The following is a 27,500-nucleotide window of genomic DNA, read 5'->3' as shown; positions in this document are numbered from 1 at the left end:
ACTCAGGGATTTAAGTGGAAAGGCAAAAAAGCGAAGGTAATACAAGACTATTCCCTCAATTTGTTTTTCTTTTTTTCTCTTTTTTTTGGGGGGGGGTTTCGTCAGCACGGATATTCAATCAGTGGCGCAACATTTTTGCCTCGTTGCACAAGTAATCACCAGCCGTTCGAGCTTCATTACTTAATTATTCCCCAATCTGTTAGTAATTGGCGAGGTTTGTGTGACTAACGTTAACAATCCCCAATGGCAGAACCTGATACCACCTTCGGATATAACATGCCGAACAACGCGAGTAATAATATCTGCACAGTAATTAAATTTGGACGATAGGACACACTGCCAAGGTGTTTTTTTTCTCTCTCTCTACTCACCAACGTCAGCTCAGCACGAAAACAAAATCGCAACGCCAAATACAAGCGCAGTCAAAAATGCCGTTTTTTACAACCTACTGGGAAAGAGATGCGTCTAAAGTACAGATTCCTTCCCTTACTTCGGTTAAAACAAAACAAAAACAAAACACCAAATGTACAGCAAAATTAAACCACCACCCTAGTAAGATGAATAAATAAATAAATAAATAAATAAATAAATAAAAATAATAACGTCTATAAAACCCGACAGAGGTACTCACTCCATCTCTCGCTCCTCCGCGTCTTCGGAGCTGATGTCTTCCTCCACCGAGTAATCGAGAATGCTCTTGACGCCGAAGGACCTGAGCCTCTCCAGCGTCGGTTGGATCTTGATCTGGTCCTCGCCGGCGACGAAGTGGCCGTAGAAGGTGGCCTTCATGAGGGCGGCGAACAGGCGCTTCCCCAGCACCTTCTGGCCCAGTTTCATCAGCTGCCGGGAAGAACGGGGTCTCAGACGCAGGGTCTTTTTCCGAAATCATTTGCCTAGCGTGTCTTTTCATGTCCGAGTTCCTTCATTTTTTCGGTTTTGGTGTCTTTGTTATTGTTTTTGTTATTTGTATTTTTTTTATTCTGATGGGGTGATGTGGTGTGTTCGGTGTGGAGATCACAGGTGAGAGAGCAACATCAACCTCCTTGTTTATATTCAGCAACAGTTTGATACGATGTAGTGTTCAGATTTATGATCAACTTACCATTCCGTGAACCCACTGATAGCGATGCCTCCTAACTAGACAAAATCAATTAATCAATTATCAATTAATAAAAAGAATACATTAATGATGATCAGTGCTCACAGACTAAACTGTAACTCCTGCTCACTCCTCTCGTGTAATCAAATTTCAGAATAAATTTATGTAACAGATTTTACCATAAGTATAATGTGTGATGAAGCCTTTGGTCTGATTTATATAAAAGTTTCTGAACAACTATTGCAATGATAATTCTAAAATTTAGGCAGTGTTCTGAAACAAGAAAAAATGTCGTTATCAAATTGAAATATACGTAAAAAGCGAGGGAGTAAAAAAAATAACTAGTAAAGTCAAAGGTAACAAAGAGAGAAAGGAAATCGAGAGGAGAAAGCCTTTGGAAGTTAACTGCTGATATAATCGACAGGATTTTTTAAATTCAGGAAGAGAATATAAAAAAAGTGTTCGTGAGCTTGGAAGCAGACCTTTAAAAAAATCTTAATGTCTCAATTTTGGATTTTGAGATTTCTACACGATATATGGGTGGCGATGCATGGAATTCAACGGTGATAAGGGGTCAGTCACTCAGTCAATTGCAGTCGGTCGACTTCACTCCTCGACAAAATATATATAATGTGTATGAGCATGTGTGTATGAATATATTTTACACACACACACACACGCACACGCACACGCACACGCACACGCACACGCACACGCACACGCACACGCACACGCACACGCACACGCACACGCACACACGCACACGCACACGCACACACGCACACGCACACGCACACGCACACGCACACGCACGTGTTTATATATGCATACATATAAAACATACATGTATATCCATATATATATATATAATATATATATATAATATATATATATATCATAAAATATATTCAGTATATCAAACGCATTTAATACATAATATAGACATTAATATCACATATACAAGACATATAACCTGCGCGTGCTTGTGTGCTTGCGTGTGTTTGTGCGTGCGTGTCGAAGAGGGATTGGCATGTCGTCCAGGGCAATGCCGTGATGAAACCTTGGCCCAAGCGCTGCCCCCGCCAGCAATTATATGATTACAGGACAGTAATGATCATACATATATACATATAGAAGGCGGAGAGGGGAGAGGCAAGAGGGGAGAGGGGAGAGGGGAAGGGAAGGGAAGGGAAGGGAAGGGAAGGGAAGGGAAGGAAGGAAGGGAAGGGAAGGGAAGGGAAGGGAAGGGAAGGGAAAGGGGAAAGGGAGGAAAAGAGAGACGGAGACAGACAAAGAGAGAGAGCGATGATACAAAGAGACAGAGGGAGGAAGTGATAAATAGACGGAAAGGAAAGGGGGAGGAGAAGGAAGAGTAAGAGGAGAGACATAGAGGAGGAGGAGGAGGGGAGGAGAGACATAGAGGAGGAGGAGGAGGGGAGAGACATAGAGGAGGAGGAGGAGGAGGAGGAGAGACATAGAGGAGGAGGAAGAGGAGGAGGGAGGAAGAGGAAGAGGAAGAGGAAGAGGAAGAGGAAGAGGAAGAGGAAGAGGAAGAGGAAGAGGAAGAGGAAGAGGAAGAGGAGGAAAAGGAAGAAGAGAAAAAGGAAGAAAAAGAGGAGTAAGAGGAAGAGGTGGGAGGGAGGGAGGGAGGGAGGGAGGGAGGGAGGGAGGGAGGGCTGAGGAGAAGAAAGGAGAAGACAGGAGGAGAGGTGAGGGGAGGAAATGGGGGAGGGGCGAGAGGGAGCCGGCGTACAAATGCACCCTCGATCGCCAGGCAACTGCGCCTTCTGCGTGACAACGCCACATCCAAGGCGGTCCTGTTCACGCGAGACCTCATTTCGAAGGAAAAAGCCCAAACAGCTCGTCATATACAGTCCGTACATACACCTATTATTAACATGCATATCTATTCATAATGTATATACACGATATATAACAATACTAGCCAAGTGCGTGAGTTGTGGCAATACAATTATGGTAAACTGCCGTGTGTATTCCCAGACGAAAAGCTATCGTGTTGCTGCACCTATTCGGCACCGAATTCAACAAGGCTGGTTCGAACCAGGAGGAAGGAAGGGACCTGACATACATATGTAAATAACCTATATGTACATTATAAACAGAGAAACATACGCACATAAATATCCTACAAATACATTACAAACAGAGAAACGTATAAAAAATTATCCTACACACACACACACACACACACACACACACACACACACACACACACACACACACACACACACACACACACACACACACACACAACAACACACACACACACACACACACACACACACACACACACACACACACACACACACACACACACATATATATATTACAAATAGAGAACCACTAATCGACAGGCGTCTATACGGACTGCAGATAATTACTGTTCCCGAGCCAAGGTTTCTGAAACCCACAATCGGCACACTGGAATGCTGCTTGTTACCGCGCTCCGTCGCAAATTTCGTACTGGGAAGTCGAGGCTGAAAATTACTTCCTGCCTTTGACTGTTCTGTAAAAAAAAGGAGGAAATGGAGGCAGGGAACGAACGAACCAGCCACGACATAGCAGCGGCCTTCCAACATGGCCACCGGGATGGCTACTCCGTATTTCTCGAAGCTGCCGTTCGATCTGCTGCATTATGCAATGTGAGTATGGTTGTGCGTCTAATAATAAATATGAGGGTTTGTGCATTTGTGTTTTTTCTCCATGTGTTTGCATGTGCGTGACGAAAACAAAAAATAAGTTATCCAACAAACGATGTAAATTTACACCAAGGTTAGTCCACCCCGGAGTCATAGCTAGGCTACAAGAAAGCGAGCTGGGAGCGACGCAACATTTCCTACTTGTTTCTCCTTGACAAGCACCAAAGGACAGATATGTGTAGCGTTACCACAAACCTACAACAAGCGTCCTTTACAATCACGGACGCTCCACAACCACTAACTACAACCGCGCACAATCCCTCGCCAGAACCGGCCGCAACTAACCACCAAAGATTCACAGAACACATTTAACCCGAAGGAAAAAATAAAATAAAATATCAACGAGAAGAAAAATAACAGAAAGAGAAAACAACAACAACAGCGACCCATCAGCTTAAGTTCTGCTGGATTTTTCCACTTTCTCTTCGCCTTCACAAAGTCAGCCTCACATGAGACGCGTGTTCTGTGTTCCGTACCTTGCATCGCTACAAGAATACTAAATCACATTAAGGTGTCAAAATAATTAAATCAGTGTGGACTTTCTACATAAAATGACATTCAGTTTTTCTCCCCAAAGTATACAAACGTTAAATCGATACGGATACCTCCGGATTTCCTGCATGAAATCCGTCTCATCGATTTTTTTTCCCCAAAGCCATCCATTTCCAAAGTGACGAAAAGTAATCCGAAGAGAGAATGGAGATGATCAAGAAACGGAAGAAAACTCGATAACGAAGGGCGGAAGAGAGAGAACGGGGGTGAACTTATACAAGAATAAATTGCTCGAAGTCGATCTGAAAGTTTTGAGCCTCGAAATATGAATTTGAAATTGGGATTTTAGGATGACTGGCATCGTCGACAAGAGAACGAAAAAAGAGGGGATCAGATTCTATTGGTCATATTTAAAAACAAAAAAGAGGAAAAAATCAATAGCAAGTTATACAATCGAAGACCTTTTGATAAAGATCACTAGAAAGATGGTAGGCCTATAATTACTTTATGTCTCCAGGTCTATAATTCAAGGAACTACCTCTACTATCAATCGAAAAGGACTGAAAAAGTCGCAGCGAAATAAGCGATAGATAGAACAAGAAAACAACATTAATAAAATCAATATAGAAACAAAAATATAGCTTGACATTATTGTGTCGATACATAACCTTGGTCACGACAAAGCGTATTCAAATAAAATCAATTCAAGGACGAGTCGCTAGTCATAAAACCACCACCTACACGACTAAATGAACCTTCGCGTAAGACAATCTCCTAGAAAGCAATGAAATTCCCTTGAGGCTGAAGCAGAAGGCAACAAAACGAGAACCGCCTCGGCTGTTTCCCTCCAAACCCGCTCTACACATGCCTCCCGACCTCTATCCGATACGCATTAAACCCCCGGCTTTATTGACCGAGAGAGAGAGAGAAAAAAAGCTCTAGGAATCTTCTGACAACTCATGCTACCCACCATCCGGCCAAATGAACCCCCTGGTGCTGATATAACCCTCTGTTTATTCCTTTTGAATCAGGTTGCGCAGTGCGACAGCGGCTGCGTGGTAGTCACATGCCAGATACGGACCCACGAGGCGTAACACGCAAACCGCCCACCTTCTACTTCTACCTTCTCAGACCATGAAACCTTCTTCACCTCCTAGGACCGTGAAACCTTCCCCCTTGGTATATTTCTGCAGCCAGTATCGTCACTCGAGTCCTCGTACTGCTGCAGTGTACAAATCATTGCGAGCCTGACTTATTTTCGCGCATCTGTATTGACCGTACTCTAAATTTCTCTTAAATGAGTTTAAACATATCGACTCTGCGCATCTCCCGCTCCAACTTCACGTTTGATTCCCCATCAACGTTACTGGGAAGTCGTAAAAATTAATCATCAACACAGGGTTCTTGGGAGGTGGAATTAAGTTTACGTGTCCGATACATCAATTGCTTATTCTCTCGCCAGTACTCGATTTGTTGATTGGCACAGGCGTGAATAACGAGTGGGATTGGCCGAGACACAAAACGCAGCATCGATCACAGCGTAAAGACGGCTCCATTTTCACCGTCTTTTAAACCGGGAGTCCTTTTTCGTGTACCCTAACTGCGAGGTACGAACGGCGAGTAAAATAAACGAATGAACAAAGACAGGAACGCGGGGAAAGGAATAAACAAGGACGAAACGTAGTGTGATAAATGAAAGGAGAGGAGTGGCCACAAAATCACAACAGACCTTCATGAGCATCCCTACTCCCTAAGTAGGTCACGGAAATGCTAAATTATGAAGCAATATCGAACACCAGAGTTATTTAGGTACCTGACGGGCGGAGGACCTCTTCCATGTTATTTTTTTATTTATATATTTTACCGTTACATGAAAAACTCCTTAATGCAAGACGGTCAAAGTAATTTTTTGTATTGCAATTAAAAAATATATATTTGAACTGCACTTTCATCGAAGACTTGCTCTATTTTAAGCTGACATTCTTAAATATTTATGCTCTATAAAACTCGCATTCCGAATGCCATGCGAGAAGGTTCAAGCAATTTGGCATTGAGTCGGATACGGATGAAGGTCTTAAAAAAAACACACCTATATATAAATTTACTGTTGACGTCTGCAGGGACAAGACGTAACAGACCTTCGAGATTGTACACAGAGAAACCAGAAGAAAGTCCGAGGTAAATAATTTCCCGATCTGACCAGCCAATCACAGGCCAGCTGAGAGAGGCAGGTTGCATTCCTGGCAAGAACAAATGTGGAGTTTATATATTTGTGCATTAACTCCCCCGGTAAATGTAAAATGTAGCGTTGAGAAAAGTCACCATAATGAAAGGACGAACGTGTTCTTAAAGACCCTTCGAATCAACGTGAAGATCTTTTCCTAAGAATCTGTAACGTTAGATCATACCCCGAAAATAGGTTTGGCTGCTACAAAATCGTTTTCACATTCCAAACCTTAATTACATTTGAAGGAGGAACTTTCAAAACATTCACATACACAGAAACCACATACAAACAAGTATACAATTACAGTTAACTTCGCGCTCTCTCATATTCCTCCCGCTCCGTCCTACATCAGCATCAGAAACATTTAAAGAACCATGTACCAATACAGCAGAAAAAAAAGTAAACCTGAACAACCCTAAACCAATCTCCGCATGCACTGAAACCCTATGAAAAGGTAGTTACGATCAGGTTTTCCAAAACTAGGGCGCTGCGAAGGTCAGTGGAGTTTATGACCTGGCTAATTACACGTACAGGACAAACCCAACATCTGTCCCTCTAGCACAGGTGTACGGTGGTGCGCGGTTGGGATTAGCTACAGACCAAGTCAAACATTTGAATATGACATATATCCGAGGGGGGGGTGACATCCTCTATACTCCCGCACTCATACTTAGACATGTTTGTATGAAGGTAAGGATGAGGGCGAGAGTGAGAGTGACGTTGAGTTTGATAATGGGAGTGGGAGTGGGAGTGGAGTGGGAGTGGGGGTGGGGGTGGGGGGTGGGGGTGGGGGTGGGAGTGGGGGTGGGAGTGGGAGGGAGTGAGAGTGATGATGGGAGTATGTGGAGAGGTGTGTGTGTGTGTGTGTGTGTGTGTGGTGTGTGTGTGTGTGTGTGTGTGTGTGTGTGTGTGTGTGTGTGTGTGTGTGTGTTTGTACGTGTGAGCGCGCGCACTTTTGAGAATGTGTGAAGTGTGTGTGTGTCAGAGGATGAGTATGAGAGAATGTGAGTAAGAGCGTGACTATGCGAGAATGAGAATGAAAACCAGAATGATTGAGATTTTTCGAGAGAGTATGAGAGTGAGAGAGAGTATGAGGATGAAAGACAGTATGAGGGTGAGAGAGAGAGAGAGTGCGAATGAGAGTATAAGGGTGAGAGAGAGAGTGCGAATGAGAGTATGAGAGTATGAGAGCATGAGAGTGAGAGTGAGAGAACGAAAGAGTGGGAGTGTGTGTGTGTGTGTGTGTGTGTGTGTGTGTGTGTGTGTGTGTGTGTGTGTGTGTGTGTGTGTGTGTGTGTGTGTGTGTGTGTGTGTGTTCGCGGCACGTGCGTGTTGTCTTGAGCCAGCACCACGAGTCTACTATTTCTGGTACAGTTCTTTTGCTGCGAAACTCGAACGCGCGGGGGACACTCCTCTCTCGCCGATAATACTTTGTTCCCTTTTCGTTTTTTCTCGTTTCTCTCCATTCGACATCGCTCTACACAGGCAAATTCTAATCTCTGAAGAAAAATAAATATTTTGGATATATTGATGAACACGATAATGTCTTGTCTCTCGCCACTTTCATTGTTTCCATATTTTTTCTCTTTTTTTTTCTTTCTTTCTTTCTCTCCCTCTCTCTCTCTCTCCTCTCTCTCTCTCTCTCTCTCTCTCTCTCTCTCTCTCTCTCTCTCTCTCTCTCTCTCTCTCTCTCTCTCTCTCTCTCTCTCTCTCACTCTCTCACTCCATCCGACGCAGCTCTAAATAAACTAAAATCTCGAGAATTTAAGAAGAAAAAAAAAACACAGTAAATGAACAAAAATGTCTGTTCGCGGGCGGAGTTCACACAACAGTCGCTTGATCTGCGCCAGAACATCGCGTGTGGAAAATCTCTCCTCTATTACGAATTTACTCCTAAATAAGACAGAGATCGATAAGACTTGAAACTAATTTGGTTTCGACGGAAGGGCCGGAGAGCACGGAAGATTCTGACCCTGTTTTTTATATATATATATGCGCCCTATAGTATTGTGTAATCTATATTTGTGTATAGTGCGTCTGTAGGCCTATGAGAGAGTGAGAGTGAGAGTGAGAGTGAGAGAGTGAGAGAGTGGGAGAGTGAGAGAGTGAGAGAGTGAGGAGAGTGGGAGAGTGAGAGGTGAGAGAGAGAGAGAGAGAGAGAGAGAGAGAGAGAGAGAGAGATGAGAGTGAGAGAGAGAGAGAGAGAGAGAGAGAGAGAGAGAGAGAGAGAGAGAGAGAGAGAGAGAGAGAGAGAGAGAGAGAGAGAGGACTTTTTCCTCCCTCACAAGAGATCAAACCTAAAATAATATAAAACCGTAATTCAACATCCTCGGCTTGTCCATTTGGAAGCCTTACCTTTTACATTAAAAATTATTTGCCACTTTTCTCCTTTTCTCACAACGCCCTTAACAATACACCTAAAAGATAACCAACTATTCCACGATTTACACACACAATCTTCAAAATAAAGTTTACACAATCTTACTTCACAGCCGTTATTCACAAAAAAAAGAAAAAAATAAAGATACTTTAACCTGTTCGCACGTTACGCTGACGGGTGTATGTATGTATGTATGTATGTATGTATGTATGTACATCGTGTCACAAATTCCACTTAGTTTCTGGGGCTTCGAGAGTCCTTGCCTTGGGGTGGGGTTGGGGGGGGGGGCGTCTAGAAATACGGGCTCAACTCTTTCTAGTGGCATATTTTTTAAAGTATATTTTGGAAGAGCTGTCATGCAAAAACGTATGTATTCAGTGGTGCTCGTATGTAGCGTTATATATAGCATGATCATATATTTTGTCTAGTAAATCTACCATGACTGCGTTAATAGTGACGGTCGGAGAAAGCTTTTTAAAAAAATTACTCCAATCTCCATGCTTTTCAAAACACAGCGAAGCTGAGGAAAATTATAATTATAATTATAATCATAATTCTCATTCTCTCTCTCTCTCTCTCTCTCTCTCTCTCTCTCTCTCTCTCTCTCTCTCTCTCTCTCTCTCTCTCTCTCTCTCTCTCCTATATTATTCCTCAGAAATACAAATCAGCGATATGAAGATACCCCTTTCAACAAAACATAATAACAGCAACACCTCAAAACAAACTTTCTCGATGAAAATCACAAGAATACGAATTCGTTAGTCATGTTCCTTGGCGCACATCCGCCTCTCTGTTCAGGGGTTTAAGCCTTGACGTTCCTCCCTCTCGTGCAAGTCGGAAGTAGAGTCTGGCAGAGGGTCAAAGGAGGGGTAGGGAAAGGGTACTGTACTTTTTATAAACCGGAGGTAGGTCACTAAACACGTAGTAAGGAGCAAAGCATTCCAACTGCAATCGCTTTAGATTTCTAGAAAAGTGTACAAGGAAAATTCTGTCGCTGCCACAAAAACTAGTAAATAAGCATAAATAAATGAGTTAACGAAGTAAAAGATTGATAAAAGGGAAGACACGAACTCAATAGTCTTTCGAAAATGACGTATTTTGTACATAACATCCCCCCCTAAGGTTTATAACTTGAAAACGCTACCTCCTCCTCGAGGGAAGACGTAGGCCTACATCCCAAGCCACAAACACGGAATCGAGAAAAAAAAACATTCATAAACTAACGAAACAAAAGAAAGCAGCACACGCGGGAAATTGAGCAGCATGTGAAAGGGATGGCCACTTGCCACCACGTGGGGGAGAGAACGGCAAGAACTGGCTGGCCGAGAATACGGGATCACGGAGAGGGTCGTATGGTTTGGCCGCCGTGAGTCTTCCCTCCCTCCCTTCCCCTCCGTTCCCCTCCTCTCCCTTCCGCCCCTCTATAGGCACTGGTGAACTAGTTGTAACCAGTTTATATGGCTCGGGGTTGCGATGTGCCGTCGGCTGCCAGAGAATTTCTCGGCCTCCATACTCTCGCGTGTAGGTGACTATTTCCGGTGCGAAACCACTTTCTTTCTTTCTTTACGGCTAAATCCAGGAACCTTACTTTACTGACATTATTCCTTTAACACTGCCGTTAGAAAAAAAAACATCCATCACCTTATTTCATATCTTATACAAGAGATATCGAAATAACTATTGGACCCATCTTTTTGGTCGTAGTTTTAGTCATTTTTCCCTTTCTATTCGTTAGCGTCCCTATTTTCGCGAAGCCCTACCGGTGCAAACTCCCATCGCAGACAAGGAAGCAAGTACCAGATAAGCTGTGGAGTCTAGCGCGGCCGGAGTGTCGAAAACGGGTCGAATTTTGGTTTCATTTCCGAGAGTCTCAAGGAAAAATGCCTTGCGCCTCCCCAAGCCAGTGACGGTCTCTGGCCATTAACGAGAGACACAATGACCTTTACGCCACGGTTACGTTACAGAACAAGTGTGCCTTATGTTTTCAATACTACAAGGCCGTGGAATGCTTCAAAAGTTATAGATAATGACGTTTTGAATACGACCAGGGGCTTGTTGAATATTACAGCGCAAGCGATTTTGTTTTTATAAAGGCGTGTGGAATGTTTACCGATTTTAAATACGTATGATTAGAAATACACTGTGCATGCATGGCTGAACGTGTGTGTGTGTATACGTGTACGTGTGTGCTATTAGGAAATGGCCTAATAGGAACAGAAAATATATATATACATATATATATATATATATATATATATATACATATATATATATACATATATATACATATACATATATACATACATAATATACATATATACATACATAATATACATATATACATATAATATACATATATACATATAATATACATATATAAATATAATATGCATATATAAATATAATATACATATATACATATAATATACATATATACATATAATATACATATATACATATAATATACATATATACATATAATATACATATATACATATAATATACATATATACATATATACTAATATATATACTACTAATACTAATATATCACTATACATATATACATATATACAATATATATATATATACATATATGCATATATACATATACATATTTCGTTTGTCTTTCTGAAAAGCGAACATGGGGGGTCTCGGCGCCGTCTGAATCAGGCACTGGCAATATGCCCGGAACAAGAATCCAATAACGAAATAGATGGACTAGAATACATACATATACATATGCCTTGGCTTGTTAAGTGTACATTCTTAAACATTGGAAGAGGCTTTACCGTTTCTTTACCTGGATTTAAAAAAAAATCTTCAATATATAAACTATTAGCAAATCACGCAGAACGGTTAAAAAATATACCCTCTTGACAAGAGCAACACCAAATCAATCCCCAAGAAACCACTCAAGGTTATAAATAGTACGCACTAAAATATAAAGATCCCCGCGACCGAATCTCACTGCAAGAAACTCCCTGGGTACTCCAGGAACAGATAGCTGCTGCAGGACAGGTTAGTGGCCTGTACGGCGGCTCACTTCGCCTTCTCGCGCGTGGGCCAAACGGAAGGAAAATCGATAGCATAGCATCAGTTCGACCTCGTTATCACGGAATCACTATATATCGTATATGTATATACATCGTCAGTAAATCCAATCACTGTGCATCGTAAACTGATCTAGTTACTGTACGCTGTAAAATGATTTAGTTACTATATATTGTTAATGTGAAGGTATGAGTGTGAGGCTATATTCCCGACAATACGTTTATAAAATGTTTTGTCAATTTAAACCTTCATCTGTAACATGATCATCGATAGAACCACGTTAATGCATTCTATCTCATGACTATTGTGCATTAACGTGATGTCGATGCTGACGTTATAGGCGAAAGCTTAAATTAACAAAATATTTAATAAAAGCAGTTGATCTGAGAAATCCGCATACCCTCATATATACATCACGAACAGATCCAGCCTTTTCTCACTCTCTCCTTTTCCTGTAACATAAGAGGCAGAGGGAGAGGGAAAGGAGTGTATGTGTAATGTAGATACATAGAGACACACATAGATATATGTGCATAATACATGTATGTATGTGTGTACATGAGTGTGTTTGCATGTATGTATGAATGCATATGTGTATGTGTATGTGAGTGAGTGAGTGTGTTTGCATATGTGCGCGAACGAGTGCGTATGCGAGTATGTGGGTGTGTGTATGCGAGTATGTGTATATGTGTAAGTATAAGTGTAGGCGAATGCGTATGTGCACACATGTGTATGTGTCTATGTGTACGTGTATGTATGAGCGCATTTGTTTTTTATGTACACATGTGTAAAGGTATGTTTGAGTATCCATATGTATCTTTATGTATGAATATATATGTATGCTTATGTATGCATATGTATATATATATACACGTATATGTATGTGTGTATGTATATATATGTATGCATAGGTATGCGTATGTATGAATATGTATGAGTATGTATGTATGCATAAGTACATGTATGTATGTATGCATATTAAAGCATATGTAAGTGTATGTATGTATGTATGTGTAAATATATGTAAATGTATACATATGTATGTATATGTATGTGTGTAAGTGTATGTATGTTTTTATTCTTCAAATCTACCCCTTCCATTCTCGCATTTTCTCTATCTCTCTTCCCCTCTCTTTCCCCACACATAAATATGCATATGATGCATATGCATTGTATGCATATGTATGTGTGTACATGTATATGTGTGTATGCGTGCGCGTGTATATGTATGTATGTATGCGAGTGCGTGTATATGTATGTATGTATGCGAGTGCGTGTATATGTATGTATGTATGCGTGTGCGTGTATGAGTATATATGTATGCGTGTGCGTATATGTGCATGTATGTATGCGAGTGCGTGTATATGTATGTATGCATGCGTGTGCGTGTATATGTGTGCATGTATGTGTGTGTATATGTATGTATGTATATGTATGCATGTATGTATGTATGTATATGTATGCATGTATGTGTATGTATTATGTTGTATATGAGCTGTATGTGTATGTATATAGTGATGTAGTATGTATATATGATGTATGTGTATATACACATGTGTATGTATATATATGTATATATATGTATATATATATGTATATATATTTATGTGTATATATATGTATATATATTTATATGTATATATACATATATATACATATATATATTTATTGTGTGTGTGTGTTGTGTGTGTGTGTGTGTGTGTGTGTGTGTGTGTGTGTGTGTGTGTGTGTGTGTGTGTGTACATATCTATGTATGCATGTATATATGTATGCATGTATATATGTATGCATGTATATATGTATGCATGTATATATGTATATATGTATGTATATGTATTTCTATTTATCTGTGTATATGCCTATGTACATGAAGATTTTATATTAGAAGATTCTAACAAAATTTTAATTCTGTGATGTTAGCTACAACACTCCATTCTGAATGCATCTACACAAAAAAACAGCTTACTCTTACATTCCCTGAAATAAAGAATGGTTATTGAATATGGACACACATCACAGCAGACCTCTCCATCTGTAGGGTTGGAGAAGGTTAAGCATCATACAAATATAAACATCCTGATTATATCTTATTACGTGAAAGTGTTTTTATTCAAATGTTTTCCCTCAAAAACATAGCATTATTAACTTAGATGTATAACTGGACAGGCAATTAGCTACAGGTAAATTCATTAATACAATTATCCCTCTGAATTTTGTCTTCAAGTTCAAGATAAGACACACATTAGTCTGAAAACTAGGAACAGTATATACAGGAAGCAAGAAAAGGTGGACGTTACGTTCATAGTCAGCCTCGAAGGGTCCTGTCTCCTGCTAGATGAAGTGGAGACAGCTGGTTCATACCTAATGTGAGAAAGGGAGATACCATGGCTGTCTTTTTTTAGCTGTGGATGAACAAGGGTTAGTAAAGGCAAGGGCAGAGAACCACTGGGGCGCTGCAAACTTCGCTATGTCACATTACGTGCCCGACGACGTCTGAAACGCTCGTTGGCCGAAATCAGGTGTGATGGTGATACTGGGAGGCGTGGAACAGCCCTGAACAACAATCACTTACCTCTTTCAGTGTTTTTCCCTATAATTTAACCTACGCTTACTTTTAATTAAGAGATTCGAGTGATCAAAGCTTGTCGGGTTCAGTTGTTTAAAAGTATTTCTTTTTTATATATCTGATATTATTCTTTCCCTTTTTTGTTTTGTTTTTGTTTTTTTAGAAATACGATAACTGATAAAACAGGTGATTTTGAACAACTGGTAAACAACTCAACCCATGCTTTTTTAGATCATGAAAAATGTGACAATCTTATCCCATCTTACTAGGTGGCGGCCTGGCCTGTTAAAGGGTGAGGTCAGGTCAGGTTTCGGGGCTCCACTGGTGGGGTGGCACCGGCACTGAGAGATCGCCTGGGGTCATCGCTACAGTAATGTGACATGTAGAAGTTCGCGTCGTCCGCAGGAGCCCACACGAGGGACAGGCACGAACCTTCGCATTGTTATCGACCAGGGGCTGTATGCTGCACAAGTGGAAGACCAACATCGCTCGCAACAATTCGGAATTCGTCTTGCTCTTAAAGGCGTTTCGGTAATCACAGAAGGTCAGGTCGAGGGGGTCCTTATCTTTGTCATCTTGGGAGGCAGTGTCCACGGCAGCGTTCTCGTTCACCAACGAGGCCGCTGCCGGCGTTGACTTGTAACGGATGCCCAGGGCACCGACGGGCCTGCTGCTCAGACTCCAGCATATTTTACTTTTCCCCTGACCATATCTAACACAGGTTGCGAGAGAACGAGGCAGCGACGCGATCAACACGGGAGCCATTACTTAACTGACGCATCGTTCGTGCTCCTCCACATGTGACGGTGTGTGTGTGACGTCACCGCGAACGTCACACCCTCTGCGCCCGCGGATTGGCCGCGGCAGGAGGCGTGCCAGCGAGCAGACGGGCCGTCCAAAACGAGACAGGTTCGAAGCGCCCAACGCCACGCCAATGTGCCTCGTAAGACAATGGTGCTTTGGGCCGGGTTTCCAGTGCCTGCGACGTGACATGCGCGGACGCCGGGTATTGATCGCGAGGCCGTGACGTGAGGGACACCAGCCTCCGGCGCGGAAGCTCGTGGAGGGGGACGTGTGCGCATTCAGTCGCCATTTCTCCCACAGACATGGCATTCCTCCATTGATGGCACCGATAATGAATGGCAGGCAGCGAGATTAATATCCAAGGTCGAGATTGTACCATAGATATAAAAGAAAATAATTACAGTAAAGTATCTTTTTTCGTGATAAACGCCGGTTACGTAAAATTCAAAATGTTATATAAGACTGCTAGTATTATTTTGAAAATAAATAGAAAAAAAACACTAGGTACAGATCCTACGTAACCAGATGTAGGAGATAACCAGCAGCAGAACAATCTGTGACAGCAAAATTTTCCATGGAGACAACTTCTAATCCTTTTCAAAATGTCTAAATATTCAGAGGACAAAACCAACCATTATAATGCATAAATTTACCATTCTGTATACCAGTTCACATTCACGAGGAGACTGTCACATTAGACGTCACGGTATAGATTACTGTTAATACAAACTGAGGTCGTGACAATCACTTAACCGGATCTCACGGCAAGTGTTGATGACGTCTGGCATAAAATACGAGGAAAAAAAACTTTTGTTCCTGAGGTATATTTGCACGAGAAGTTTACCCAGTAAGACCATCCCTTAGGTTGAGCATGAAGCATTTTATAGCATTGGATTACTCCTCACGCGTGTTATATTTAACATTATCGTGCATGCGTGCTTATGTATACAGAGAAAACATATCGCAGAACATTTTTTTGTATAATACATTATTTCTGGACGTCAGTCATTACCAGGGGTCATGAGAACTTTTCTGAGTAAATGTTGAAAAATGAATTACGCTTCTCAACACTTTGATTTCAAAATAATGACTGTTCTATTCAGAGCCATATTTTTCTATGAATTTATAAATTATTATTAATAAACATTCAGGTATTATTGGTAGCAATTGCAAACTTAACGAAGGAGGTATTCAGAGCTTACTACTGATATAAAATCAAGAAATAAATATGCAAAGGTGCTGGACATTGCGTCAATGAAACGGATTTCTGAAGTAGGATTCAAGTACATTATAAAATATTTCGACAGGACAAGACGCGTACATTGCCTGTTAGATGATAGTGCAGTGCAGTGCATGCTTGTAACCGGTGTAAAGGTAATTACTATTGTTGGAAAACCGTTTTTTAAGTGCCAAGTGTTTTATTAATGCTTGCTCGTGATTAATGAACAGGCCAGCGCTCACGAGGAATAAGCAATTGTAAATACGTGCTATGAATTCTTGGTTTAACCTTCTTGCCTTGATATCAGTGCCTCAAGCCATTTTTAGCTTCGCATTTGAATAAGTAATAAGCTGACCTTGTTTCTCAGTAATATTATACTGTATGTTGTTTATATCGATACTACTTTGCGGTCGACTGAACTGTGGATGAAATGTAGCTATTGTCTGACTTAATGAACTGTGGCGTTATATAGTGAGGAGAGGCAGTATTGATGTTAGCGTGGCACGGTCTTTGATGATGAGAAATGCAGTGCTGTTGTGCGATTATTAAAAGGTAAAATGACAATAGTGTCTGTTGTGCTTCTCTACAGCGGTAATTGGGTTTGTCATGAATGGGTTTGCACTGACTTTTTTTTAAATCCTGATGGCAACAATAGCCTAACTAAGGCTAGTCATACAGACGGTGACTCAGCAGAGCTATGTTTATTTCTAGGAATGGTATTCTTTTATATAATTTAATGGTAGTATACGTCTTAATAGAGATTAATTCACATTACCTATAAAAAAAAACAACACAAACACTGGAACTGTGCAGGAAATAAAAAATTGCGCAGTCAGACCGAAAAGAGATACGCCCGTTTTCCTATAAATGAAATCCCTGAATGAACCAAGCTTCGATTTCCTCCCTTGTACTAAGAGTTACATGCCTTATACATGTGCACCAGCCGAGTTGCCGACACCCTCAGTGTGAAATCCATACGCATTACCCGTTTGCAGGATCTCGACCACGCGCCGTAATAACGAGCAGCTACTATTGATCACAACAGTTGCACTACAGTCTGCTTTAGGTCACTTCTGTAATGATTCTTGGGGGTTGTGAATTATACACGTAGGAGGAAAGGTTAGATAAGGATAGAATATAGAAAAAGGAAGGCCTTGCATAAGCGCGTCCATGCCGTAGTGTCGTAGCCTATATCTTGTCATATTTATCATATTATAATAGATTAAAAGAATTCCCGAAAACAGCTTTTGAGAACATAGTACATATATACACCAACGCACACACACACATATATATAATGTGACTCAACAGAAGATATATGTCCAAACGTCAGCCCTGTTACGAAGATGACGAGGAAATCCCGGCGGACTGGACGAGAGCCAAGGATGACGCTGAGATCACACCGGGCATCGTTGTTTGATAAGAGTTTGGCAAACGCTCCTGCTTCTGCTCTTGACATGGCACCTTGCGAGTCTGTAAATCATATGTCGAAATATGCATACTTATATATATGTATATATGTATATATATATATATATATATATATATATATATATATACATATATATATATACATATGTATGTTTAAACACACACACATATATATGTGTGTATGTGTGTGTATATATCTATATATCTATATCTATCTATCTATCTATCTATATATATATATATATATATATATATATATATATATATATATATATATATAAATGCACACACATACATGTAGACATGCATACGTGTGTATGAACATTATATATATATATATATATATATATATATATATATATATATATATATTGTGTGTGTGTGTGTGTGTGTGTGTGTGTGTGTGTGTGTGTGTGTGTGTGTGTGTGTGTATTATATATATGTATATATATATATAATATAGATAGATAGATAGATAGATAGATAGATATATACATTACTTGCGCCATGGAACTGGCCGTTCTAAAATAATCAGGTTGGCGCCTGTTAGTGCAGTAGAATAATGATTTAAGCCAAGTAGCCTCGCTGGCCGAATGGAAACATAATTGGTGCTCGCAAGTGAGTCCAACAGACTCGAGGACAGACTATTCCAAAACCTCCAGTACGTGAAGCTGATGACTGAATACTTTCCCTCCATCATTTAACGCCACCACGACGAATTGCACACCTAATTGGATATCTAAGAGGTGCTCACAAGGAGTGAGTACGGCGAACCGCATAGAAGTCATCAGGTAATGTTGGTATCCTTGGAAGCACAGTGGCGAGAGCGTGGTTCCTGGCTGCGGTGGAAGACGGGGGACGGTAGAGAGGTTAGTTCTGATTGATCCCGAGCTTGACGTCACCGAAAACTGCTCTCGAAGACGCCTGTTCTTGAAATCTGATGTTTAAGGAAGTTGTAGCGATGAAGTCCTCTAATGTATGGATTTATTTTTATTGTATAATAGAACCGTTTGATGACTGGGGTGTTAGAGATGTTATATATGTATTATTCCCAGGGCCACACGGACACTTCACAATGTGACGTCACCGAAAACTGCTTTGGAGGACACCTTTTCTTGGAATCTGATGGTTATGTAGCGATGAAGTCCCCTAAAGTAGAATAGAACCGTTTGATGATTGGGGTGTTTGAGATATTCTATGTTCGTATTATTCCCATGGCCACACGCACACTTCGCTATCTGACGTCACCGAAAACTGCTCTCGAAGACGCCTGTTCTTGGAGTTTGATGTTATGGAAGTTGTAGCAATGAAGTTCCTTATAGTGATGTTAGGGGAAAAAATATTGTATAATAGAATCGTTTGCTGGGTGGGGCGTTATAGGTATTATGTATCTATTATTTCCATGGCCACACGCACACTTCACTATCTGACGTCACCGGAAACTGTTCTCGAAGACGCCTGTTCTTGGAATATGTTTATTGCGATGAAGTCCCTTAAGCTGATGCTAGTATGGTTGATTTTTTTATATAATTGCGGGGAAAGAACCGTTCAATAATTGGGTATTAGAGTTCTTTTATGAAGACTATAAAGAGGCGCGTTTACGTTATGACACACATTCCTATTCCTGTAATACGACTTATGTATATAAGAGTTACCTAATACATTAGATAGCTTTTAATCTATCTGCTTACAAAGGTTACGCCTCTACTCCATATTATTCTGTGGTTTTCAAATATAACAAAGAAGTCAGTGAAAAGTCTATGAAAGGTTTATGTTATCTGCCATTACATAAGACAGTACCATTGATTTAGCTTTTGTTTACAGATCACAACGTAGACCTGGGCACTGAAGCAATACCTACCTTCCTTTCCTGACATGAGGTAACCAAGTACTTTTAATAATTGGGTGTAGGTCCCCGGCTGAACTCTACGGGTTTCAATGTCCCCTCTTCACACAGTGGCAAAAGTATATCAACTTGATATTCTTTTGCATAATGTACGACTTATATTTTCATTCTTACCATGTATAGCTACAGTTATCACAGAATGCTGTCCTACGTCGAATATATGTAAAACTCTGTAATCACGATTGCCCACGCCTGAGCAGATAGCCAGAGTGGCAAATAAGCTTACTTAACTTTTCACACGACTGCCAAGCTAATTCAGCCATTCAGCTTACGAAAAACCATGTTATCATATAATATTTTGACATGGTAGAATTTGGCCGATCTGTAAACGGTAGCATTAAGCATTATGACCGACAGACACAGGAAAATTAATATACGACATCTGCGATCTAATGACAATGAGTATTAGGCTTTGATGTAGACTATATAAGCAGGCCGGCTAAAAAGTGAGTGTAGAAGAAAGTTAAAGGCAGATTGTGCAACGGAAAAAAACAGTGAACACTTGCGCATTACACCTCAGTGCCACATGCTTTAAGCCACGTAACTTACCTAGCTTGCGGTATTAAGAACTTGTTATTTAATCTTATTTAAGGTGTGATTAAGGCATGTCCTAAATGTGTAATGTGATATTGCAATATAATGCTATGACCATAAATCAAAGGCATAGATCGTGTCAACGCTTGTGCAAGTAGGCGGATGCGAAAAAATATTGAACTAAATATATTGTCTCATAAATATTCATAATCTACTAATGGCCCAGAATCAAATTGGTCTCTTAACATGGAATGGTTATTTAGGAAAGATGAAGTCTTTGAAAACGTTTTAGCAATCGGCAGTAAAAACTGTTATAATATGAACCATGTTCCACCAAAACATCCTGAAAACGGCTTCAATGAAATTATAAACAATAAGTCTTTATACAGGGATTCAGTCAAAATATATTCAAGTACATCTTGATTTATGGCAACGTTTTACTTTTTTTCGAAAACATAAAATCGAATAGTATGTCGTAACATATTATGTATGTGTGTAGTTGGCACACACGCACGCACGTACCCCCCCCCCCACACACACACAGCAACGAAGAGACTAATGTATTTAAAATACTGTCTCGTATCGTGTACGCAGTCACAAACAAACACACACTTTACAAAGAACGCACAGACGCACACGCACATTTCGCCATGCGCCTCATCTTCAACTAAACACTACCATTCACATACAATTTAGACAAAACTGAAGTCTGTAACCTGGCAACTAATACGGTCTCCGACCTACTCAGTCTTGAAGGTGAGGAACAACTTTAGGCAATTCTGTATGAATAACGTAACAAATATCAATACAAACATCAATAATGATATTTACTGCCAGTGGCTGTAGATTCCTGCTGGATCATGTCACCTTTTGTGAAAGATTTGCTACCATCTTATCTTTTTCTTTTTCCTTTATTAGGCAATTGTGTGTGAATACCGTAAAAAAAACATCAATACAAACATCAATAGTATTTATTGTCAGTCACTGTGGATTCCTGCGGTGTCATGTCACCTTTTGTGAAAGATTTGCTACAATCTGATTTTGTAGTATTTTAAGTCGAACAATTTATAGGTAGAAAATATCAGTAAAGTAACTGAACTGTTACCATCCTATGATAAACAGTTTACAATGAAATCTACTAAAAATAATGGGAAAAATTAATACTCCCACAGAAGCACTCCTATCTATTCCTCTTTAGCTGTTAATTTCAAGGTGAGATATTGCAATTTGAGGTCACAGAATACGATCTTTCACTTATTATTACTTTTATTATTCACTGGGTGTTGGGCTTACATACAAGCCATCACAATCGATTAATTATTACGCAAAGTTCTTCTGATATGGCAGTTTTGTATGTCTTAATTCATAAATGGAAAGTCTAATTCAAGACCAAATTCAGAAGCTAATCTTATATACAAATCACCGTCTTTTGCACCTAGGAGAACCTATTCAATTACCTAATATGTGTGTTTTTACTGACAATTTTTAAACAGTTAATCTAACGTTATGATATCGTCCGAGCCGGCCGCTGCTCCTCCCTGGCCGGGTTTAAACTGCGTGGGCTTCGGTGGGCTAGGTTTCTGCAGTTGCTTGGGCGGGGGCGGTCGAACTTGAGGAGCTGGTCTGGCTTGAGGAGGAGCTGGTCTGGCTTGAGGAGGAGCTGGTCTGGCTTGAGGAGGAGCTGGTCTGGCCTGAGGAGGAGCTGGTCTAGCCTGAGGAGGAGCTGGTCTAGCTTGAGGAGGAGCTGGTCTAGCCTGAGGAGGAGCTGGTCTAGCCTGAGGAGGAGCTGGTCTGGCCTGTGGGTGGGGTCTTGACTGCGGAGGCCTCTGGGTTGGTAAGTTTTGAGGAGGACGCTGGAGAGCGACGCCTTGTGCTCTCTGGACAGTGACTGCCTGAGTTCGTGCATGGCCCCCGACTGGTTGCTGATTCTTTGCTATTTCCCTTATCAGTTCAGAGATGTTATCTGAAGCAGCGCCTCGCCCTGCTCCTCCGTACGCCAGATGCATTAACTGCGAAGAATTCAGCTGCGTAATACGGGTTTTGGCGGCCGCCTGCGTGGGCTGGGCGCGTCTCGCAGACTCCAGCATAACAGAACTCGGCGTCGCGGTACTTGCGGCCGCTCTGGCTGCCCCGCTCATTTTGCCTCCTGCGATGCCAAGGGATGCCTGGTACGCTCCTAGGAATGACGACGGATTTTTCGTCTGGGGACCCGGAGCCCGCCCTTGACTCTTGACGCGAGGAGCTGGAGTTATTGTCGTTTCTTTGGCTACACTCGGCCTGTTTGTCTTGTCAGGAGAGGTGCGAATCTGTGTCCCGGTTGGTACTGTTGCGCGGGTCACTGAGGTTCCGCTGTTACTAAGAATTTCCGCGGCCATTTTCCTCATTGATCCTGGCAAACTGTCAAGAACATCTGACACGTTCTTGACAGGACGAGCCTGTGCTTGCAACTGCGGACGTGGTGCCGAGCCTTTGGGGGGCGTGGAGTCACCAGGTCTTGTAAGCGTGGTGCCAGCTGGAAGTTTCGGCACAGACCCGACTGATGTGGTGGTGATTGACTTTGTATTAATAGTGGTGGTAATCGATCTGCTGTCCGTTGACGACTGCGTTACTGTAACTGTTCCACTGCCCGAAACCCTCGCGGATGTGGTGGTTGTGGTTGTCCTGTTGTTGCTCTGTGGCCGAGAAACAGACACAACCGATATATCACCTCGACCCTGCAAGGCTGGCGGACAAGCGGCCTTGGCTGGACTAACTGTTACCGACATATTTGGCTTGAGTAACTTTCCTGGAGACGTGGACTGTTTTGCAGCTGAAACGGAGGTGATGGATATGCCGTGAGCGTGAGACCTCTGAGCCAAAGCACTCAGAGAAGGCTTCGACGCTCCAGGCTGAGAGGGCTGACTCGCTCGCTCTTTGAGCGTGGGAAGTAACTGGGCTGCAGCTGCGGTGCCTGACGTCTGCCCTCGAGCGGCTCCTGGCACTGCAGCACGGGCTGCAGAAGCAGTGGAAGCTGCAGCAACAGCGGTTTCTGCGCCTTTTGGCGGGGGCGGTAATTTGGCTGCCGCAGTCCCTAGTCCCTGTAAGGAGGCTTGGAAATACTGAGATACACTTGGTATATGTAAATACTTCAGTAACTGAGTCTGGTAATGTTCCAGCTGTTTCTGGTAATTATACGCCGAAGCCCGATCGAGATCCTTGTTGTTCAGCAGCGTCTGGGCGTGAATTAAACTTTCGTAGATCTTGTATGCTTGTTGAACGGCCAGCAGGTCGCCAGACTGCCGCGAAGCGTAGAAGGACCCGCGGCCTCTCCCTCGTCCACGCCCCGTTCCGGGCGGACGGCCTCTTCGCGAGATCAAGGCTGACCCTCCGGCATCTCCTCTGCTGGCCTGCCCCGCCGCTGCTGTTGTCGGGACGCGGTGCTGCAGGTACTGGTTCCTGTTGCAGAACGACTCCGCCTCCCGCAATATGTTTGCTCGGCCATCCGCTTTCAACCCTCTATATGCGACATACGCCTCTGAAAGCATCTTAGCCAAGTGAGGTTCTGAACCCTGTAGGTGCTTGCTTATTTGCTTGTAAGCACGATAGACATCTAGGAGGAAGGCCATGCGCCGATTTCCGTGCACAGGCGAGGCTCCTTGGAATAACACTTTGTACTTGTCTTTCATGGCTTGTAACCCCACCTGGGTTGCGTGTTCCGAGAGAAGCTCGCGCTCGTTGTCTCTCAAGTACTTCTTATCTTTATCCGGCGAATTCTTCAAGGCAAGAGCTATCTCCAGAATGGTGAAGAAATCTTTCATCTGGGGTAAGATATCAAGGGTAATGGACACACACCGGTACATGTGCGCCGCAAAGCTCCCGGGCCGATCCACCTCGTCGTTGGGGATGCGCCAAATCCCGTGGAATAGGTTGGAGTTCTTTGGCTGCTGGATCCACACTTTGCGTTCGTTGAATAACCCATTCACGGGCATGTACCCGACCCTCTGCCAAAACTCGCAGCCAAGTAAATAATTGCGCGCTCGGCCTGAGTCTTTGTGGAATTTTGATGTGTGGTAATACTGAGCCAGGCGGTAAAGAGCCTTGTAGTGCTGAGGGAATCTTGAAAGGCACAGTTTTAGTGCAGCCAGGCATCGAGATATGACCGTCAGATGGTCCTTCTTCTCAATCACCTTCTCTTCAACCACAAGGATTTCATCATCACTTTCTTTCATGTCCTTCGGTTTCGCTGCCTTGACCTCGCCATCTTCACTTTCCTTTTTCTCCGATGCCCCTTTGCTCTCCTCTTTTCCGTCTTCCGCCGTCGCTGCCCCTTCTCTCTTGCTTTCGCCTTCCTTTTTGGCATCGTCCGACTTCGCCGCAGCATCGCTAATTATATCATTGACCACTTCCTTTATGACAGATCTCACTTCCTCAGATTCTTGGCTAGCTTGAATTTTCTTGGCAGGAGGCTCAGTAGCGGCACCATCTTCCTCTAAGGGCCTCTTCCGCGACTCTCCCTCCCTCTCGGGCGCCTCCGTGGCTGCCGCCTCCCTGGCCTTGTCCTGCCCTGCTTCTCCCTCAGCCACAGTCACATTCACGTCGTCACTGGACTTCTTCTTTTCCTGGCATATGGCAAATGGCCCACTTGCCAGCTCGTCCAAAACCTTTATGAAATACTTAATTACGCCCTCATCTACAGGCTTACCTTCTCTCTGTAGTAAGTACTTCAGCATGTACGCATGAGCACGGTAGTACATTTCTAGGGCTTCCACAGAATATTCTTGGGGGCTGTTGTAATTAATCTTCACTGGATACTTGGCTTGGATTTGATGGAGATGTTTGCTTGCCTCGAGATACTTCTGCAATATTGCCTGCGGTGGCTTCCCTTGCTTTTCGGATATTTTACCCAACATGTAACAGTGCAGCCATCTTTCGTCTGGTAAGCTATCGTCATCCCATCCTTCCTCCTGTATATCCAAAGCCTGAGTGAAGCATCTCTCGGCTTCAGTCAGCATGTCTCCCTTTAGTTTCTCCAGCATTTCAAAGGTCTCGAGACTGATATCTGGATTCAGGTCTTGTTTCAGAAGCCTAGAAGCATGCGAATGGACCATGTACACCAGGCCACCAAATTCAACCCAAAGATTCGTGTGGTACTCATCTAGTTTCAGAGCTTGCTTCAAACACTGGACAGCTTGTTGCGCCAAAGAGAAAAATTCCTCCTCATCTTGAATCACTTCACAGGAATTTAGCTGTGTTTCCAGCATGGCTTTCATGGCCAAACCCAGCGGTGCCCAGGAGTCCAGTCGATCCACATTAATGGAGACATCCAGCTTGTAATATTTAATGGCGTTTGTCCACTCTTTGTTCTTAAAGTAATAATCCCCTAGCAAATAGTAGCAATCAATAATGTCTGTGGATGGTTTGAAGGGAACAAAATTACACTCCTGGCTGCCCCCACAAATGTAGGCTTCAACAGCTTCCGTCTGGTTCTCCGGTTTGTCTTCATCGGGAAGAAGAGCAATAATTCTGTTGGTGTAAGAGAAAAGCTGACATTAGCTTTGGGAAAAATGCAGAAATATTATTATCAAATTTTTTAGTTACTTATTTCTTTTTTACCAAACAATCAACCATTTTATACAATCAACATATTAGAGAACAATTAGCAGTAACAAAACTATGCAACCAAAAACAAAAGAGCATGATATAGGACCTTTTAAACAATGCTGCCACGTCATCAGTTATGGATGGTATCTGTGACGACTGGAAAGTTGGCAACTCCTTTGGAACATAATACTGATACATCTGAAGCGCTCGCTCCCAACACAGGGCGATCTGAGGAACTCCATGGTCACGAAGATGTTTGTGCTGGGGATACAAAAAAAATAAGCAATGAAAAAATAACAAATAATTCTAAAAATTATAATCATTTTCAATTTTCTTCTTCCACAAAACACTATTTCACTATTCATATCAGCTGCTATATAAGTGACTATATTCATGTAGTATGCTTATAAGCATTTGATTCAAAGCAAAAGTAACAAAATAAGATAGTACTGTAATTCACTGGTTATAGTGTAGTCTTGTGAAAATACACAAAGCAAAAAGAAACTCCCCTGAGCAGATGCACAGAAAGTGAATGAAGAGACAGTACACTGAATCCAGACTATATCCAACCATTCAAACAATATGCTAATCCTTGCATAAATATCCTTAACAGTAGTGACTGACTAATGCCTCATATTCAGAATTTTCAGCCAAAGACATTTGCTGAGATGCTTACCTTTGACTTCTTTGAAGGATGGGAATAAAGGCAGAAGGATACTTGTTCAAGCGCATGGTGAAGAAGCTGCCTCTGTTGGCCTTCAATTGGTCGATTCAGCTCCTCAATTAAAATGTCTAAGCAGTAGAGCAAGAACACACCATCATCTGAACAGCACCAAGAATGCCTTAAAAAAGAAAAAAAAAAAAAAAAAAAAAAAAAAAAATCATTATAACAAAAGAGAAAGGCAAAGAGCTATGATGTGATCATATAATAAGTTAAAATGCCAGTGAGCCTATATACCTAAAAAAAAAAAGTAATCATGACAAAGAGGAAAAACAAATAATTGAGATATGCTGGATATGGATATGGTAAGTTAAAATGCCAGGAGATACAGATACAAAAGGATAAATAACAATGAAAGATGTCGCAAAGCAAAACTGACTTTTCATGTTATCCATGCTGTTTCAACATTTGTCATAATGAATCCTGTTTAGTATGCTTAGCCCTTATATCACATGTTGAGCAGAAACGAGTTATTCAAATTATTTATTATCAGTTATTCATTGTCTAAAAAGGTAATTCTTCATTTATACTGAACTTCAGTTCTTTGAAAGCAAGGGTAAACACAGAATAATGAAGCCACTATCAATATTAGACACCTGAAAACTGAATTCCATGGAAACTATCTACCACATAAACTTCACACATCATTAAAAAAAAAATCCCACACAGATCATCCACCTAAAACTGAAGTATCATAACCTCAGCGAATCAATTGTTAGCAAGACTTACTTGCCAAGTTCGTCGTGAGCCGTAATTAAGAAGAGACTA

At 41.8% G+C, this 27,500-nt stretch overlaps 2 protein-coding genes across 5 annotated transcripts in view; both read right to left on the bottom strand.

The window, feature by feature from the left end:
- The window catches only part of LOC119568151 (proline dehydrogenase 1, mitochondrial-like), a 55,557-nt gene extending 40,228 nt beyond the window's left edge, over positions 1–15,329 (bottom strand). The window contains exons 1-2 of one of the 4 annotated variants that reach the window (XM_037916558.1): positions 14,970–15,329; positions 632–840 (exon numbers count right to left, since the gene is read on the bottom strand). In XM_037916558.1, coding sequence (XP_037772486.1) covers positions 632–840; positions 14,970–15,302 — 542 coding nt within the window. In that variant the 5' untranslated portion in view covers positions 15,303–15,329. The other 3 variants (XM_037916567.1, XM_037916574.1, XM_037916583.1) reach the window with 3 other exon arrangements.
- A 6,057-nt stretch (positions 15,330–21,386) lies between these two features.
- The window catches only part of LOC119568143, a 20,970-nt gene continuing 14,856 nt past the window's right edge, over positions 21,387–27,500 (bottom strand). The window contains exons 15-18 of the mRNA XM_037916546.1: positions 27,462–27,500; positions 26,688–26,853; positions 26,118–26,272; positions 21,387–25,933 (exon numbers count right to left, since the gene is read on the bottom strand). The exon at positions 27,462–27,500 is cut by the window's right edge and continues 496 nt beyond it. Of these exons, the coding sequence (XP_037772474.1) occupies positions 21,925–25,933; positions 26,118–26,272; positions 26,688–26,853; positions 27,462–27,500 (4,369 nt within the window). The 3' untranslated portion in view covers positions 21,387–21,924. The remainder of the gene's footprint in view (positions 25,934–26,117; positions 26,273–26,687; positions 26,854–27,461) is intronic.

Source organism: Penaeus monodon, chromosome 4 (genome assembly GCF_015228065.2).
Source record: "Penaeus monodon isolate SGIC_2016 chromosome 4, NSTDA_Pmon_1, whole genome shotgun sequence".
NCBI lineage: Eukaryota > Metazoa > Arthropoda > Malacostraca > Decapoda > Penaeidae > Penaeus > Penaeus monodon.
This window is presented reverse-complemented; position numbering and strand designations above follow the sequence as displayed.